General features: G+C 47.4%; 2 protein-coding genes across 5 annotated transcripts in view; one reads left to right on the plus strand and one right to left on the minus strand.

The window, feature by feature from the left end:
- LOC124556828 overlaps nucleotides 1-15979 on the minus strand; it is a 554569-nt gene that overhangs the window by 346034 nt on the left and 192556 nt on the right. The gene's annotated exons all lie outside the window — the stretch shown is intronic.
- LOC124556829 overlaps nucleotides 1-15979 on the plus strand; it is a 111067-nt gene that overhangs the window by 89409 nt on the left and 5679 nt on the right. Inside the window, exon 2 of one of the 4 annotated variants that reach the window (XR_006968705.1) lies at nucleotides 13850-13962. The exons of 2 other annotated variants lie outside the window; for them this stretch is intronic. Coding sequence is in view for 1 of the 2 variants with exons in the window: in XM_047130844.1 (XP_046986800.1) it covers nucleotides 13850-14000 (151 nt within the window). In the remaining variant the exon portion in view is untranslated. Of the gene's footprint in view, nucleotides 1-13849; nucleotides 14001-15979 lie in introns of those variants that run through there. One more of the 4 variants, XM_047130844.1, reaches the window with a different exon arrangement.

A 15979-nucleotide genomic window follows, 5' to 3' on the forward strand; every position in this document is an offset into this window, starting at 1 on the left:
GCTAGTCGCTGTGCGTCACTAAAATATCTAGAAGTTGGACAAAATTTAGTACACTGCAGGGCCGGCAACGGTATCAGGGGATGGCTGTCTGTACAAAGTTTCAGAACTTAAGGGTCAAAATTATACACACACGAGATGCTCCTAATCGGAACACCTCGCACAGAATATTTCGAGTGGTTATTTTGTTGCGGTCTTCAGGCCGGAGACTAGTTCTGTGTGAATTTCGACGCCCAGCAAGCCCTTTCATCCCTGCAACTGAAAGAGAAACTGAGTGGTCCAAGCTTTGTGTCGGCTCCAAGTTTCAGCTCTGTTTTCTCTTTCATCAGCAGTAACAACGCCAACACGCCATTACTCTTGTCAAAGTCGCAGCAGCACTCACTATTTGAAGACGAGACGTAGGCAGAGAGTGCCATTTAACCCTCGGGGATAAATGCATGTACATTCATCAAACAGTCTGAGGGAGCCAATTGTACGGTATGGGGGCCGTGAGAACGTATCTCTGTGGTTTTACTTTTAGCACAAACTTCTTTCTTCCTTACATGTGTAGCTCCGTAGACACACATTCTGTGTCGATGGATAGTCGCGTCTCGAAAGCTCATGCGGGGTCTTGCTTACGAATTCTGCCTGTCTGTGTGGTTCACCTGACTGGCCTACAGCTTACCACATTCCAAAGAAGGATTGCACTTCGTGCCATCAGTTAATGTAATCGACAAGCCTTATTTGAGAGTAAACCACGTTGCGTTTGTTTCTGAAGCATACAGGTGATAGTAACGCGAGCTGCGTATTCAGAAAAGTGTGTAAGAGGCACGTGTTCTCACTGCAGCACACATGCTTCACTTTCTCTTAAAGGCGATCTTTAAAAGCACCATCTTTTTCTTCTTCTGAACGGTCTTTTTTAGACGAATATTTAGCTTTTTGGCAGAGTTGTTCTCCAGGTCTGTACCATAAAACAACTGTTTAATTCTGTTTCGCCCACGACTGAAACTAAGAAAAGCTCAAACCCGTCAGTTTCTCAGTTTGTTTTTGTTCTGTCCCGATTGCATGTGGCTTTATGTGATACTCCTGCACAACTAAGAGGCACTCCTGGGAACTGACGCAATGGGGGATTATATCAGTTCGTGCCCGTCGGGATGTTTGTTTGGTTGTGCCAGATTGAGGACAGGCAAGTGAATCTTGAGGCTGGTGCTTATTTGGCATCGGGTCACCTTAAACGTACTATACTGAGTATTCTCGGCAGTCTGTGATGCGTGCCAGGTAGGATTGACAGAAGAAATAAAGAAGATCCAAAGGAGGGCACAGCGTTTCGTTACACCTTCAGTTAGTATGCTGAGAGCGTCACTGAGATGCTCAGCCACCTTCAGACACTGCGAGAGAGGTGTTCTGCATGACGATGTCGCTTACTGTTGAAGCTACGAGAGTGTACGTTCCTAGAAGAGTCAACCAATATACATATCCCGCGAAAAGACCACGAACGTAAAATTAGAAAGATTCGAGCTCACACGAAGGCGTACCAACAATCGTCATTCTCGCGAACCACGCGTGAGTGGAACAGAAAAGGTTAAAATGATAGTGGTTCGTAAAGTACCCTCCCCACAGAGCATAAGGTGGCCTCTGGAGTACAGATGTAGATGTGTGCTTGCTGGGACTTCGTATCGAACGAACTATGGGGTCGCTGCCCTGGAGAGAGGTTCTTGCTCCACAGAACTACCGTGAGAGTAGGCTCAAAAACCCTCTGTAGGATCATTATCTTTAACTGCGTAACTTAACAATGTTGTTGGGGATCGGATTCTCTGACGCTTGGGGCTACTCGTCGCTCAGAACCAGAAGTCCGAACGCGTCATATACACTGTCTAACAAAAAGGTGAAGCTCCCAGAAGACATGGTCGGATGTCGATGTAAGTTCGTAAATGTACAGACCATAGGCGGGCATGTAAATATTAGTGTTGCAATTCAACCAGAGCGCATTAGTGCTGTTCGTGCTTGGTTTTGTTGTCAGGCCTGGTAGGGTGTATAAGATACGTGAATACCGAGATACCTTGAATGATCACTGTTGGGCACACTGCACGATTCGACCAGCTGTTCAAATTGAGACACACAATGAGTCTTCTTTCAAACTGTGTAGGGTACTGATAACGTTGTCTCACACGAGTACATGGCATATGTACTCGTGTGAGACAACGTTATCAGTACCCTACACAGTTTGAAAGAAGCCTCATTGTGTGTTTCAATTTGAACAGCTGGTCGAATCGTGCAGCGTCCAGAATTGTGGGGCAAAAATGGTTCAAATGGCTCTGAGCACTATGGGACTCAACTGCTGAGGTCATTAGTCCCCTAGAACTTAGAACTAGTTAAACCTAACTAACCTAAGGACATTACAAACATCCATGCCCGAGGCAGGATTCGAACCTGCGACCGTAGCGGTCGTGCGGTTCCAGACTGCAGCGCCTTTAACCGCACGGCCACTTCGGCCGGCAATTGTGTGGCATTCGGATGTAACAGTGGCCCGATGCTGAACTGCATGGGAACGGAAGGGCAGGCGTGCTCGCCGCCATTGTTCTGGTCGACCACGCCTGACCACCACGAGGGATAGTCACCAAGCACATCGTAAGCCCTTCACATCTCCGCCTACCAGCCGAAAACATGAAATACACTCCGTACAACATTCCGTCTCACACCGCACCATTGGTCGGAGGCTGTCAGTTGCCGGATTTGATAATTACCATCCAGTGTGTAGACAACACAGACGGCTGTGTTTTTGGCCGGGATTCGTGGACTGCTGCATGGCGTCGCACTGCCTTTAGCGATGAATCGCGCTTCGGCACTAAACCGGCGAGTTTGGCGGCAACCTAGGGAGAGACCCATTCTTCCAATGTTTTGGAGACACAGAACGGTGTTTACTCCTGGGAGCCATCGAATATGACTTCAGGTCACGGCCTGGTAGTGACTGAGGCACAACAGTACGTCACGGACATTCCACGTCTTCATGTATTACAGATCATGCGACAGTATGGTGGTTAAATTTTTCAGCAGTACAATGGTTGTCAACACATTGCACATGTCTCTGAGAACTTTCTGCATGATACTGAGGTACTCCTGTGGCCAGTAAGACACACAGGTTTGCTCCTGCTCGATTCTCTTTCCACTGCAGCCCCCATGGTGACTGCAGCTAACCTGAACAGATGTCACAGGATTGCTTCCTCGAACGAAGGCTGATGGTCAGCAGCGGTCACAGGCGTCTTCTAATGCATCGGAAGGAAGGAGAAACAGCACTGTTTACGTCGGCATCATTCCCGACGGATATGTAACTCGATGGGGAAAGGAAGAGTGGAGGAAGTAACAGTGGTCAGTTGACAGACGCCAGCGATTCATGGAAAAACTCAAGCAGGAGCCTGCCTGTCCTATAGTAAATACGAGGCGCAGTCAAACGAAAACGAGAGAGATGGAAAAAAGAAGGAAACTGTTTATTATTTCAAAAACAATCACTTTAACTGTAATACATTCATCCCACTGTGGCACAAGACGATCATATCTTTATGGAAAAATATTTGCGGTTGCCTACGGAATCGTGATTTTACCAGGGCGTGCAACTCTTCGTCCGAAGCAAATCGACATCCACGAATGTCTTTCTGCTAGGCTCAAAAGTATGGAAATCGCAGGCTGAGAGATCGGGACTTTATTGTGTAAGTGCTTCTTAGTGAAACATCTGCAACAAACTCGAAAGGGGCCCACATGTAGGCAAGGTTGTTTCGAGTAGGGTGCAAAAGTTCTGTTGGGAAGCCCTTTCACATCGTGGATACAGTCCCTATCTCTCCCCATGTGATTTCCATATTTTTGAAGCCCTGAAGAAAGACATTCGCACCCGTCGATTTGCTTCGAACGAAGAGGTGCACGCCCGGGTACAATGATGGTTCCCGAGGTAACCGTAACCATTTTTCCACGAACGCTTTGACAGTCTTGCCTCATACAGGGATAAATGTATTAACCATTATGGCAATTAGTTATGAAATAATAAACAGTTTACTTACCTTTTTCCACCTGTGTCGTTTACATTTGACTTCTCCTTAAACATCTCGCACTCGCAGCTATGGGCTTGCTGCAAAGAATCAAGATTAGCGGTTAACATCTTTCCGACAATGAGCTCATTAGAAACGGAGCATAAGGTACAGTTGTGATAGGAGCGGGAAGGACCGTGTTCTTTTGCCGGGAGACCTCGGCCTTGGGCGATTTACGGAGACCACTGAAAATCAAAATTTAGGTGGGCTGGCGGGGATTCGATGCTCGCTCCTGCCGACTGCGAGCTCCTGGAAGGCTACCATTTCTGCCCCCCTTGCGGCTGAGCTTGACAATGAGTTTTCGAAACAAGAACGGAAGGCAAAAATACATCGGGCTAACGATTCTTTAAAAGTCTAGTGGCTTGTAAGTAATCACGCTCAGTCGATTACACTCTGAAACACAGAAGTAGACGAGAACCAAGAACGCACTGGAAAGGGCTAGGCAGTGACTGTACGAAAGCGACCATATCTTTGATAAAACGAGGTGGCGCAGGTGCAATCAGTGAGCATCTGAGTGTCAGGAAGGGAACTGCGACGACGGCTCAAGCGTCTGCCTTATCCAGACTCCGAGCCTCGCACACACACTGGAGAGCTGTTACTCAAATCCCCTTCCGACCGTCCCGGTAGAGTTTTCCATGGATCCTCATCGCAAAGGGACAGATGGCTCCTCTGAGTCGAACATGGCTGATTTCCTTCCCCAAACCGAGCTTCTACATCTAAACATTTATTCCGGAAGCCAATTTACAGTGTGGAGCAGACGATTGATGTTGTAATTATATTTCACCCATCCTTCCCTGCTCAATTCACGAAAGGCGCGTGGTAACAATGACTGTCGATAAACCTCCCTGTGAGACCGAATTTCTCTGATTTTCTCGGTGTCGTCGCTACGTGACACGTATGTGGGCGTAAGTGGGAAGTTGTCCGACACTTCTCGGAGTACACACTGGCTGATTTTCAATATTAAAGCTCTCCGTTACAGTCAACGACACTCTTGTAGCGTCTGACAAGACAATTTGTCGAGTGTCTCCATAACGTCCTAGCGTCGACTAAATGATACCTTCGTTGGATCTTCTTTATCTGTTCTCGTATTTCATCTTGGTGAGGGTCTCAGACTGACGAATAATACTCAGATGTGTTTTGTAAGCCACTTCTTTCGTTGACGAATTTTACTTATTTAAGATTCTCCTAACGAATCACAGCCTGGAATCTCATTTTGCTACATTTCTTTTTCGTGCTCATTTCACATTTGTCACTCCAGATGGTCACTCCTAGGCATGTTTCGGTAGTTACCGTTCCCAGCGATTTGTCGCCAACAGTGAAATCGAAGAGTGGTGTCCCTTTCCGCCGGCCGGAGTGGCCGTGCGGTTCTAGGCGCTACAGTCTGGAGCCGAGCGACCGCTACGGTCGCAGGTTCGAATCCTGCCTCGGGCATGGATGTGTGTGATGTCCTTAGGTTAGTTAGGTTTAATCAGTTCTAAGTTCTAGGCGACAGATGGCCTCAGAAGTTAAGTCGCATAGTGCTCAGAGCCATTTGAACCATTTGTCCCTTGTCGCCTACTGATGTGCAGGACGTTACATTTATTTATGTTTGGCTCAACTGAGAGTCCCCGCACCAATTTCTGATCCTACACACGTCCTTCTGCGTTTCGCTACAACAGCATCGTGAGCCTCCCGCGTTATCCATTAGATCATTAATAAAAATGCAAACGGTAGCCGTTCTATGAGACTCCCTTTCTTGTGATCCCTCTTCGTGACCTGTCATCGGTGGGACGTTAAACGGTGAGCTTTCTCTCTTCCTTCGAAGCCCGGCACCGAGCGAGGTGGCGCAATGACGTGAGGACGGTGGTTCAAATCCCCGTCCAGCTATCCGGATTTAGGTTTGCCGTGGTTTCCCCAAATCGCTCCAGGCAAATGCCGGGAATATGAAGGGCACGTCCAATCTCTTTCCCCATCGTTCTCCAACCTGAGCTTGTGCTACTTCGCTAATGACCCTGTCATCGACGTGATGTTAAACCTGGATTTCGTTCCAGAGGTCCAGAGCCGAACCGACAATGATTCTCCCGGTGCGGCTCGGCGGCGAGCCGGTGTCCGGTGGCCGGCGTGCGGGGCAGCGAGCGTACCGCTGTAGCTGGAGCCGCGCTGGAGCTGGAGCTGGAGGGGGCAGGAATGCCGGCGCGCCGCTGCCGCCGGGTCGTTGCCCGCCGCGACCACCTCAACAACAACGCAACCGCTTTACGACCGCATAAATCCTAAAAGTCCGCCATTTATATTCGGCCGCGCAGACTGCCACAGAAAGAAAAAGGCGGCGAAATGCGTTCGAAAATAACGACGATCGCGCTTGCACTCGCTGCCCGGACAAAGTGGCCGACGGGCCGACGGGCCGTCGCAGTAACTGGGGGCAATCGCTGCTCGGGGCTGCAGGAGAGGGCCACAAGTTGTTATCGCCCTAATTCGCTCAGGTGGTTGCCGGGACAGTCGAGGAGGTCCTTGCATGGTCACAGTCGGCTCATCTCTACCTGTAGCGGTTATGTCTCAGCTTCCAAGAGAAGCAGCAGATTCTTCCTTCGTTTCCGAAAGCCCGACTGATCCTTCGGGCAGACTACGCACACTGTTCACGAGAGATGCACTCAACACCGCGGACGACGGACACCGCCGGTCCTAGTGGCCGAGCGGTTCTAGGTGCTATAGTCTGGAACCGCGTGACCGCTACGGTCGCAGGTTCAAATCCTGCCTCGGGCATGGATGTGTGTGATGTCCTTAGGTTAGTTAGGTTTAAGTTCTAGGGGACTGATGACCTCAGAAGTTAAGTCCCATAATGCTCAGAGCCATTTGAACCATTTGAACGACGGACACCAACTCCATAACTCAGAAATGGCCGAGAAAGGCTCCACTAACTTCTCTTCCCGTACTGCGCAACTTTCCTTCGGGCAGAAATAGCGTATACACACTGTGATTAGCCAAAACATTATGTCAACCTGCTTAATAGCGTCGTGGTCCACCTTCAGAACGCGATTCTGCGTGGCGCGGATTTGACAAGTTCTCGGTAGGTTTCCCGACGCACGTCTACGCTTAGGTCACACAATTCTTCGAAATCGCAGGCTGACGATTTGTGTGGGCGAGGCTGGCGTCCAATAGCGGACCAGGTGTATTCCATAGGGCTCACAACTAGGCGAATTTGGTGACCTAGACATAACGTAATTTCACTGCCATGCTCGTCAAACCACTGTAACACGATTCTGTTATTGTGACACGGACAGTTATCCTGCTGGAAGATACCATCGCCGCGCAGGTGCTACGGTCGCAGGTTCGAATCCTGCCTCGGGCATGGATGTGTGTGATGTCATTAGGTTAGTTAGGTTTACGTAGTTCTAAGTCTAGGGGACTGATGACCTCAGATGCTTAGAGCCATATGAACCATTTGATACCATCGCCGTCGGGGAAGACATCGAGCTTGAATGGACGCTAGAGGTCCGCAATAATATTCACACAGTCCACAGCTGTCACGGAAGCATAAAGCTGTCCCCACTGGCCTGCGCATGTGGCTCAGTGCATGTTTCGAGCAACCGTTCGTTTTGTTGACGGCGTATCCGGACAGGGTCTTCGACCTGATGTAATACGAAACGTGATTCACCCTACCAGCCGACACGTTTCCACTGATCCACGGTCCTTTCTCGATGATCATGTGCCTCTGCAATCGTAACTGACGACGCCGTTTTGTCAACACGGAAACACGTGCGGAGCCCCATGTTCGACAATGGGCGGTGACCGGTCTGCTCTGAAAAACTTGTACATACACCAGCATTCTACGCTGTCGTTATATTTACCCCAGATCGCCGACTATCCTGGTTTAGAGAGCGAGCAAGCCTCCAACACCCACGTTCTGTGATGAGTCGTGGACGCTCGACATCTTGTAGCCTACTCGTTGTTTCACCGTCCAGCAACCTATGCTCACGGGAGTCGCACACGAACAGCCGACTACCTTCGCCGATTGCGAGATGTTCGTTTCCAGGTGGCGACTGATAATAACCTGCACTTTGTCAAAGTTGCTGATATCAGTGGATTTCCTCTTTTGTGGCGCTTATCTTCGCTAGAACGATTTCCCATTTGTCTTAGCTCGTCTTATCTACTTTCCTTACTGCATCACTGCCCGCAACACTACCAGACCGCATTAAATGTCACGGTGGGCAGTGATCATAATGTTTTGGCTCATCAGTGTTTTTGGAAAGACGAGCCCTCACTTTGGAGAACGACAAATACCTGCAAGAGATTTCAATCCTCTTTCCACAGCGCGGGGTGACGATTTTTTACGTGCCCGACGGTCCTGTAGGCCTTCAGCTCTTAAACTAGGCAAACCAAATTCCACCGATAGCCGTGTTCACACAAAAAGGGCTCACTGAATATTATGACAGTGAAAATTTCAATATTTACCGAAAGAGGAACTGTTCGCCCAATACGGAAGGTCTGTCACAACATCCACAGTTCTTAACGGCGGAATAAGATAATTGGTTCAAACTATCAGGAGTGTGTGCGAGTCTATCGTGGAATTCTGTCAGCTCACTTTGTTTAGGATAGCAGTGATTGGTATTGACAATGTTTTGTGGTTCAAAATGGCTCTGAGCACTATGGGACTTAACATCTGAGGTTATCATTCCCCTAGAACTGGGAACTACTTAAACCTAACTAATCTACGGACATCACACACATCCATGCCCGAGGTAGGATTCGAACCTGCGACCGTAGCGGTCGCGTGGTTCCAAACCGAAGCGCCTAGAACCGCTCGGCCACAGCAGCCGGCTAAACATGTAGTATTGTGGTGGGTGTTGGCTGTGTGCCTCTCTTGGCTACGATAATATGTTTGCTATGCTGTTCCATACAGCACAGTCAGCAATACCACAACATCTGCTACCTACCAGGACAACAATTTGGGGATACGAACGTGGCAATCTGGGTTATGAAGTGAGGAGGTCGCCTGTGCGATATAACTCAGCAGCCAGCAACCATATCCTGAAAAGGGCAGGAGAAGCGAATGAAGCAAAGCGAGAGTCGTTAAACAGATTGTAATCCTCCGTACGACAGTCGTTTATATTCTATGTCTTTCGAGGTAGTCTCTTGAGTTAAAAGATAGGCAGCTACTTGTCTAGATTCGTGCTTGACTGCCGGATGCTCTGAATGCCAGATGAGCAGTGAGTTTGGGCCGATGAAATATGGAAATCTGAAAATGTTTTTATCGGGCAGTAGGAATGTGAGAGCGCTGATGGCGCATTAGCATCACACCGACGACGTTACCTGTCTCACCCTACAAGCAGCTACCGCGCCGTCTGGAGCAGTTTGTAAAATATTGATATGGTATTCTGAAGAAGCAGAGTTCAAATTCCAGTCCATCCAATGAAATGAAATGTCGTGTGGCTAGGGTCCCCCACGCGGAGTGGCCGCGCGGTTTGAGGCGCCATGTCACGGACTGCGCGGCCACTCCCGCCGGAGGTTCGAGTCCTCTCTCAGGCATGGGTGTGTATGTTGCTCTCAGCATAAGTTAGTTTAAGTAGTGTGTAAGTCTAGGGACCGATAACGTAAGCAGTTTGGTCCCTTAGGAATTCAACACAGACACATAGGGCCTCCCGTCGTGTAGACCGATCGCCTGGTGCAAGTCTTTTTGGTTGACGCCACTTCGGCGACTTGCGCGTCGATGGGGATGATATGATGATGAAGACGGCACAACACCCAATCCCTGAGCGGAGAAAATCTCCGACACAGCTGGGAATCGAACCCGGGCCCCTTTGCATGGCATTCTGTGGCGCTGAGCACTCAGTTATCGAGGCAGGCAGTCTGCACAATGCGCTTACCTCTGCATTACCATTTATTGGACTGGACCTCTGCGGATTTTAATGGGAAGTATGTTACACTTACTTATGTTCAAGATCAACTGCCAGTCAGTCTCTGCACAAACTGTCGATCCTCTGCAGATCTTCCTGAATTCTCGAGAATCTTCTGGCGTTGCAACCTTCTTATAAACATTGACATCGTCTGCGAACTGTATAGTCCCTCATAGCACTCTCCTGCAGAATAGAAGATGCCAGGTCTCTGTCCAGGGTAAGAAAAGCAGATGGCCTACCTCAAGGCAATGTTCTCGCTCCTGAGCTCTTCAATATTTCTATTAACGATCAGCCCACTATAGAACACTACAGGAATTTCATCTATGCTGATGATGCAGCAGTGACTGACCAAGGGAAAATGTTTAAAGAGGGGGGGGGGGGGGAGTTGATTTCACGGTTGGGTACCCTTGGTCTTTACTGTGAGCTCACTTATCCAAGGCAAAATCTGAACAAAACTTAGGAGTGCGCCTTTCAGTTGCGGACTAGAGAAGATCTGCGCGAAGTGGCAAGGTATACGACTTCAGCTTCGTCCAACTCTTGTATACCTGGGATTTAGTCTTGACCGTACACTGTTCTTCAAGAAATATTGCATAAAACCAAGCTAAGGCTTAGTGCAAGAAACAATACTTTGAGCCACGACCTGAGGGACTAGTCCTCAAGTACTAAGAACTTATGCTCTTTCTTTGTGTGTGTCAGCTGCAAAGTAGGCCTAATATGTATGAAGTTATTTGCTGACACCAAGCGGGTTGACACTGCAGTCAATGGAACTGCCCGAACTTGTCGGGATGTGTAAAGCCAGCCCCACTCGCCAAACTCTACGCTACTGTTGTAAAAGCTCCACCCTTTGTCAGAAGGGCCGTAGCTGAAAATACGGAGAGAGAGACGCGCATCAATGACCTCCGTCATCCACTGCATGATCAACAAGTCCTAGTCTGTCGACTGAAATCCAGAAGTCATCCACTAAAGGGAACACAGCAGTCTAGCCGTATCACACAGTAAGCTGTCGCCAGGTATCCTAGCAAAGGTAGAGCTAGTCCAAGGAAATGAACTGACCTACCCTGTGTCGAGATCACTCAATCGTCTTAAGGTTGGAGTCCCTCGTTGTAAGACCGACGTGCACAAATGGGGCATGGACCTCTTCCACATACGACCTCTACTGGAACAATCTTGTGAAACACAGGACTTGATCGAGGCAAATAACGAGGTCACTCGAGTTACAGCGTTCTGGAAATGCTGACCGGACACGAAAATGATGATGGTAGTCACTCAGTGACTGGAAAGGTAAATTCGATCCAACAGATTTTCATCCCTGGAGCTGAGAATCTGATGTTGAATGTTTATATGGTTTTCAGTTAGCTTCCGGCACTCTTGGTAAGCAAAAAGTATTTATCTACCACTCTTAACATTCCTTCTTATTCTTATAGCCACTGACGCTATAGCAGCGTTAACTGACTTGAAAAGCTCACGTCTGTTAGTTATTACGAGATACTTTATGGCAGTCTGGACAATGGAAACGCAAAAGCACCCTCTTTACAGTAGGAATGCGGACTTACCGCATCGTTATCAGTGCTGATCACTGTAGTACAGGACAGACTGTAATCAGGGTTTTCTCAGTGTCCAACTTTCACGTCTGTATTACTTGATCCACTTGATGTTGTAGGTGTAATGTTGTGAAAGTGGGAATATTGTTCCTATATCTAAAATACTTGCAGAATAGCAGATAATATTAATTGCAGATCTGAGACTTTCCTCAGATTAAGAATTAGTTTTTATGGAAATTCTGTGCTGTAAATATTACAGTAATATCTACTTATATATCGGCAAAATATCAGTCTGATGCAAAGCCAGACAAGTAGCTTTTAATAGCTACAAAAAAGGTTTTGCCTTTCATGAAATGTAGAGGCGTGGTATTCATGGACTACAAGTTTGTGTAGTGGCAGGGAGTACGTAATGTCATACGAATATTTGACAGTAACAACGTGGTGAGATATGAGCGCCATGAGTAAATCAAATGGCCCGCTACGAATCATTAGTAGGTTACAGGGAAACTGCAGTTATTGTGCAGAATACTTGTGCGGTCCATATTTGAATACTGGTCGAGTGTATAGGACCCATGTCAGTTCGGAATAACAAGAGACTTCGATCGCGTACAAAAAATGTTGGTGTGAATGGTCACTACCTCGATTCCCTGTTGAGAAAGTATAACAGAAGTGTTGTGACGTTTTAAATGACAGATACTAGAACGAAAACAAGAACCACGAAAATACTTCAGCCCCTACGTACCTATCCCGTAGAAGTTCAAAATAGCTCAGAGCACTATGGGACTTAACATCTGAGGTCATCAGTTCCCTAGACTTAGAACTACTCAAACATAACTAACCTAAGGACAGCACACACATCCATACTTGAGGCAGGATTCGAACCTGCGACCGTAGCAGCAGCGCGGTTCCGGAATAAAGCACCTAGAACCGCTCGGTCACAACGGCCGGCTTCCAGTAGAAGTCGCTCGGACGAAATACCAATTCGCATAGAGGCGTACAGGCAGTCATTCTTCCTACGTTCGATCCAACCATACACTTCATTGTGATTCACAGAGTGTGGATGAAGAAGTAGATGTATATAAACAGTGGGAGCCTAGGGCAGAGACCAGGATGTGTCGCGGATTTTATTAGTCACCGCGATGAGCTCGCAGAAATGAAAATCAGAAAAGTTATCATTCGGAAATGGAACAGGGAAAGGAGGCGATGATACTGGCGACAGAAATGCCCTCCGCCACACACTGTAAGGTAGCTTGCGGAGTATGGCTGTAGATACAGGCGCAGATTGAAATGTGCAATATACTCCAATGAGGGACACTGAAAATAAGATAATTTTGTGGAGCATACTCTCTTATCTGGCCTGATACAAGGAGAAAGTGAAAAGTTCTGACGAAGGCAATAACATAATTTTTACGTAAAAAAAATTCACAGTTTTCCGACGTACTCCTCTCGCTTTGCCCAACGTTTTTTTTTTTTTTTTTTTTTTTTTTGAGTCGATTCCATCCTCGAAGTGCGATTCTGGAAAACTGCTTAAAAGTCGTTGCTTTATTCAAAGCGTTTTCTCAGTCACACATTTCTGTAGGTCTGAAAATGCGTGCAAGTCAGAAACTGGATGAAGTGGGGGTTTCAGGAAAGTTTGCACTTTTCACAGTGACAAGTCAGCTTTGTGGGCAGGTGCAATTTTAATGAAGAAAAGGACTCCTTTTTCGTTTTCGAAGCCAGGCTTCTTGATGCTTACTTAGTCCAGACGGCTTGCATAATATAATGTTGGAGGTGTGTACACTGATGTTATCGTACTGGCCTGGATGTTAGGCATCTCTTCTGCCCAATAAAGAGGCCGAACGAGTGATGGCATACATTCTTTGCTTTATTGTGCTCGAACTGTATGTTAGGCATTTACTCTGTAGTCTCCAGCATACATACTTCTAAAATTTAATCTCCCATTTCAGCTGCAATCATCTAATCATAAACGATCAAATTAATCATTTAATTGAGACAATAATTTATTTTGAGAGTGCTGAGTGTTGTAGGGTCTCTATAAAGACATACTGTCATGCCATTCCGGACGAATTATTTTTCCTGTGACCATACGAACAAATCCAAGAACTGTACCAGCTGGAAAGCCCTGGAGACGAACACAGTGTGCTTTTCTCAGTGAGATACAATGGCTTTCATTCTTTCATGCTTGCGGTGAGACACGCCAGCAACATAAAGGCGTCAGTAATCGCACTTGTTGGTAGACTCAGGTTTCTGCCACTTCTGTAGCCGAAATGAATGGATTCTTAAAACTGGCATCTAAACGGCTCGGTGTGGTTCTCTAGTAATTGCTATTTGACGAGTAAGTAGCCTTCTCCCGTCTTGATAACTCCTTATCGATATTATTTTTCAGTTACCTACGAGACGCCAGTTGCGTCTGTAATGCGGGAAACCGCATTCCCACACGCCGACAAGCCGCGCGGAGTGGTCGCGCGGTTAGAGGCGCCATGTCACGGATTGTACGACCCCTCCCGCCGGAGGTTCGAGTCCTCCCTCGGGCATGGGTGTGTGTGTTATTCTTAGCGTAAGATAGTTTAAGTTGGTTTAAGCAGTGTGTAAGTCTAGGGACCGATGACCCCAGCAGTTAGCCCGCCGCGGTGGTCTAGCGGTTCTAGGCGCTCAGTCCGGAGCCGCGCGACTGCTACGGTCGCAGGTTCGAATCCTGCCTCGGGCATGGATGTGTGTGATGTCCTTAGGTTAGTTAGGTTTAATTAGTTCTAAGTTCTAGAGGACTGATGACCATAGATGTTAAGTCCCATAGTGCTCAGAGCCATTTGAACCCAGCAGTTAGGTCCCTTAGGAATTCACGCACATTTGAACATACCGGGACAGATGACCTTAGCAGTTTGGTCCCTTAGGAATTCACGCACATTTGAATATACCGACAATGTGGTCCCAGCTACCTCAGATAAGTAAGACGTGGCTCTAAAGGAACTCCTTACAGTTAATTTTTTTATTTGTAATTTCATTTTGCTTTTGAGTGGGATGGCAGTGGCTGTATCTGATCTTCAGAAATATGTATAAAATTTAGTTAGGAAGGGCCGGCCGGTGTGGCCGTGCGGTTAAAGGCGCTTCAGTCTGGAACCGCGTGGCCGCTACGGTCGCAGGTTCGAATCCTGCCTCGGGCATGGATGTGTGTGATGTCCTTAGGTTAGTTAGGTTTAAGTAGTTCTAAGTTCTAGGGGACTGATGACCACATAGTCAAGTCCCATAGTGCTCAGAGCCATTTGAACCATTTTTTTTTACTTAGGAGTGATTACAATAATATTGTAGTAAACAGAAGAAGATTGTTAAATAAGTGGTGTTTATGATGTGCGAATCGGTACATGAATTGGTTTCATAGTCGTTGATTTTGGGATATGCAGGGGTTGGTGGTAAGGTTTTGTAGAGTTTCGCAGTACAGTTTTCATTTTGTTTGTAATCATGCAGCTGTGATGCCACACATATAATCTTGAGGAAGTGTCGGGTTGCAGTGACGCAAGCAATGAGAGCGCAGCTCGTTGTTTCCAGTCGGTTGTCGGTAAAAGATGCGTCCGATAGTGACCGTATGTATTGTACAATACGACGATGTGCTTAACAAAATCAGAGAAATTCCGTTTTAAAAAGTCAGATTTTATTCCTGTGCCCCATTGCATAAGAAGGGGGCCATACTCGCTCCCTAGCACGCACTATAAGATGGCTTATGGGTTATTCATGCAGATGCAGATGCTCCGTCCGTTCCTCGTTTCGTATATTCTTAAGCCGAATCGTTTATCCGATACTGTAATCGTCTCATTTCACTTTTTACCTGCCCCTCGTCTTCGAAGCAAAAAGGAGAAAAGCTAGTGTTTTAACTTCACACTGGCGGCGTGGTCCTGATGCACGGAACATTTATTCAAGTTTACAAGAGTGCTCGAAGTAATTTTAGGTAAAACTATGGAAAGAAAGCGACTGAGCAGGGCACCGACGTCGCCGCCCCCGCAAGCTACCCCCGTACTAGGCCACCCGCAAAACACCTGCTGGCAGCTCGCATTTGAAATTCATTCGCTGTGCCAGCTGAGGTCCCGCTGCTCTCTCGATTCTCCTTATCGCTTCGCAGTTCGTTAACCGAGTCGGGCAGCGACTAGCTGTCAACAGGTACCTGATACCGTTTCTCTGACCACCTTTCGATTCCTACAGTCTTAAATGAATATTGTAAAACGTGGCAGAGAACAGAGAACCCACTTCACCAGGAGCGAAAACTCCGTCTCAGCGTCAACAGCTCACAAGAAACACATTGCGAGACAACACATTGACGAAGGTTTGATATTGGACCTAGAACGAGCTAGGTTATAAACAATACCTGTACCACAGTGGTTGACCTTGTAGAGCACAGTTTAATGGTGTGGAGGACAAAGACAGATTTCAGCCACGTATGGCTCGCAAATTAAAAGCGGCTCTACATTTCGGAAAGCAGATGGCTGGTAAAGCGATGGTTGAGCTTCGAATCTGAATGTAACTGCAA

The sequence above is a fragment of the Schistocerca americana genome, chromosome X (genome assembly GCF_021461395.2).
Source record: "Schistocerca americana isolate TAMUIC-IGC-003095 chromosome X, iqSchAmer2.1, whole genome shotgun sequence".
Taxonomy (NCBI): Eukaryota; Metazoa; Arthropoda; class Insecta; order Orthoptera; family Acrididae; genus Schistocerca; species Schistocerca americana.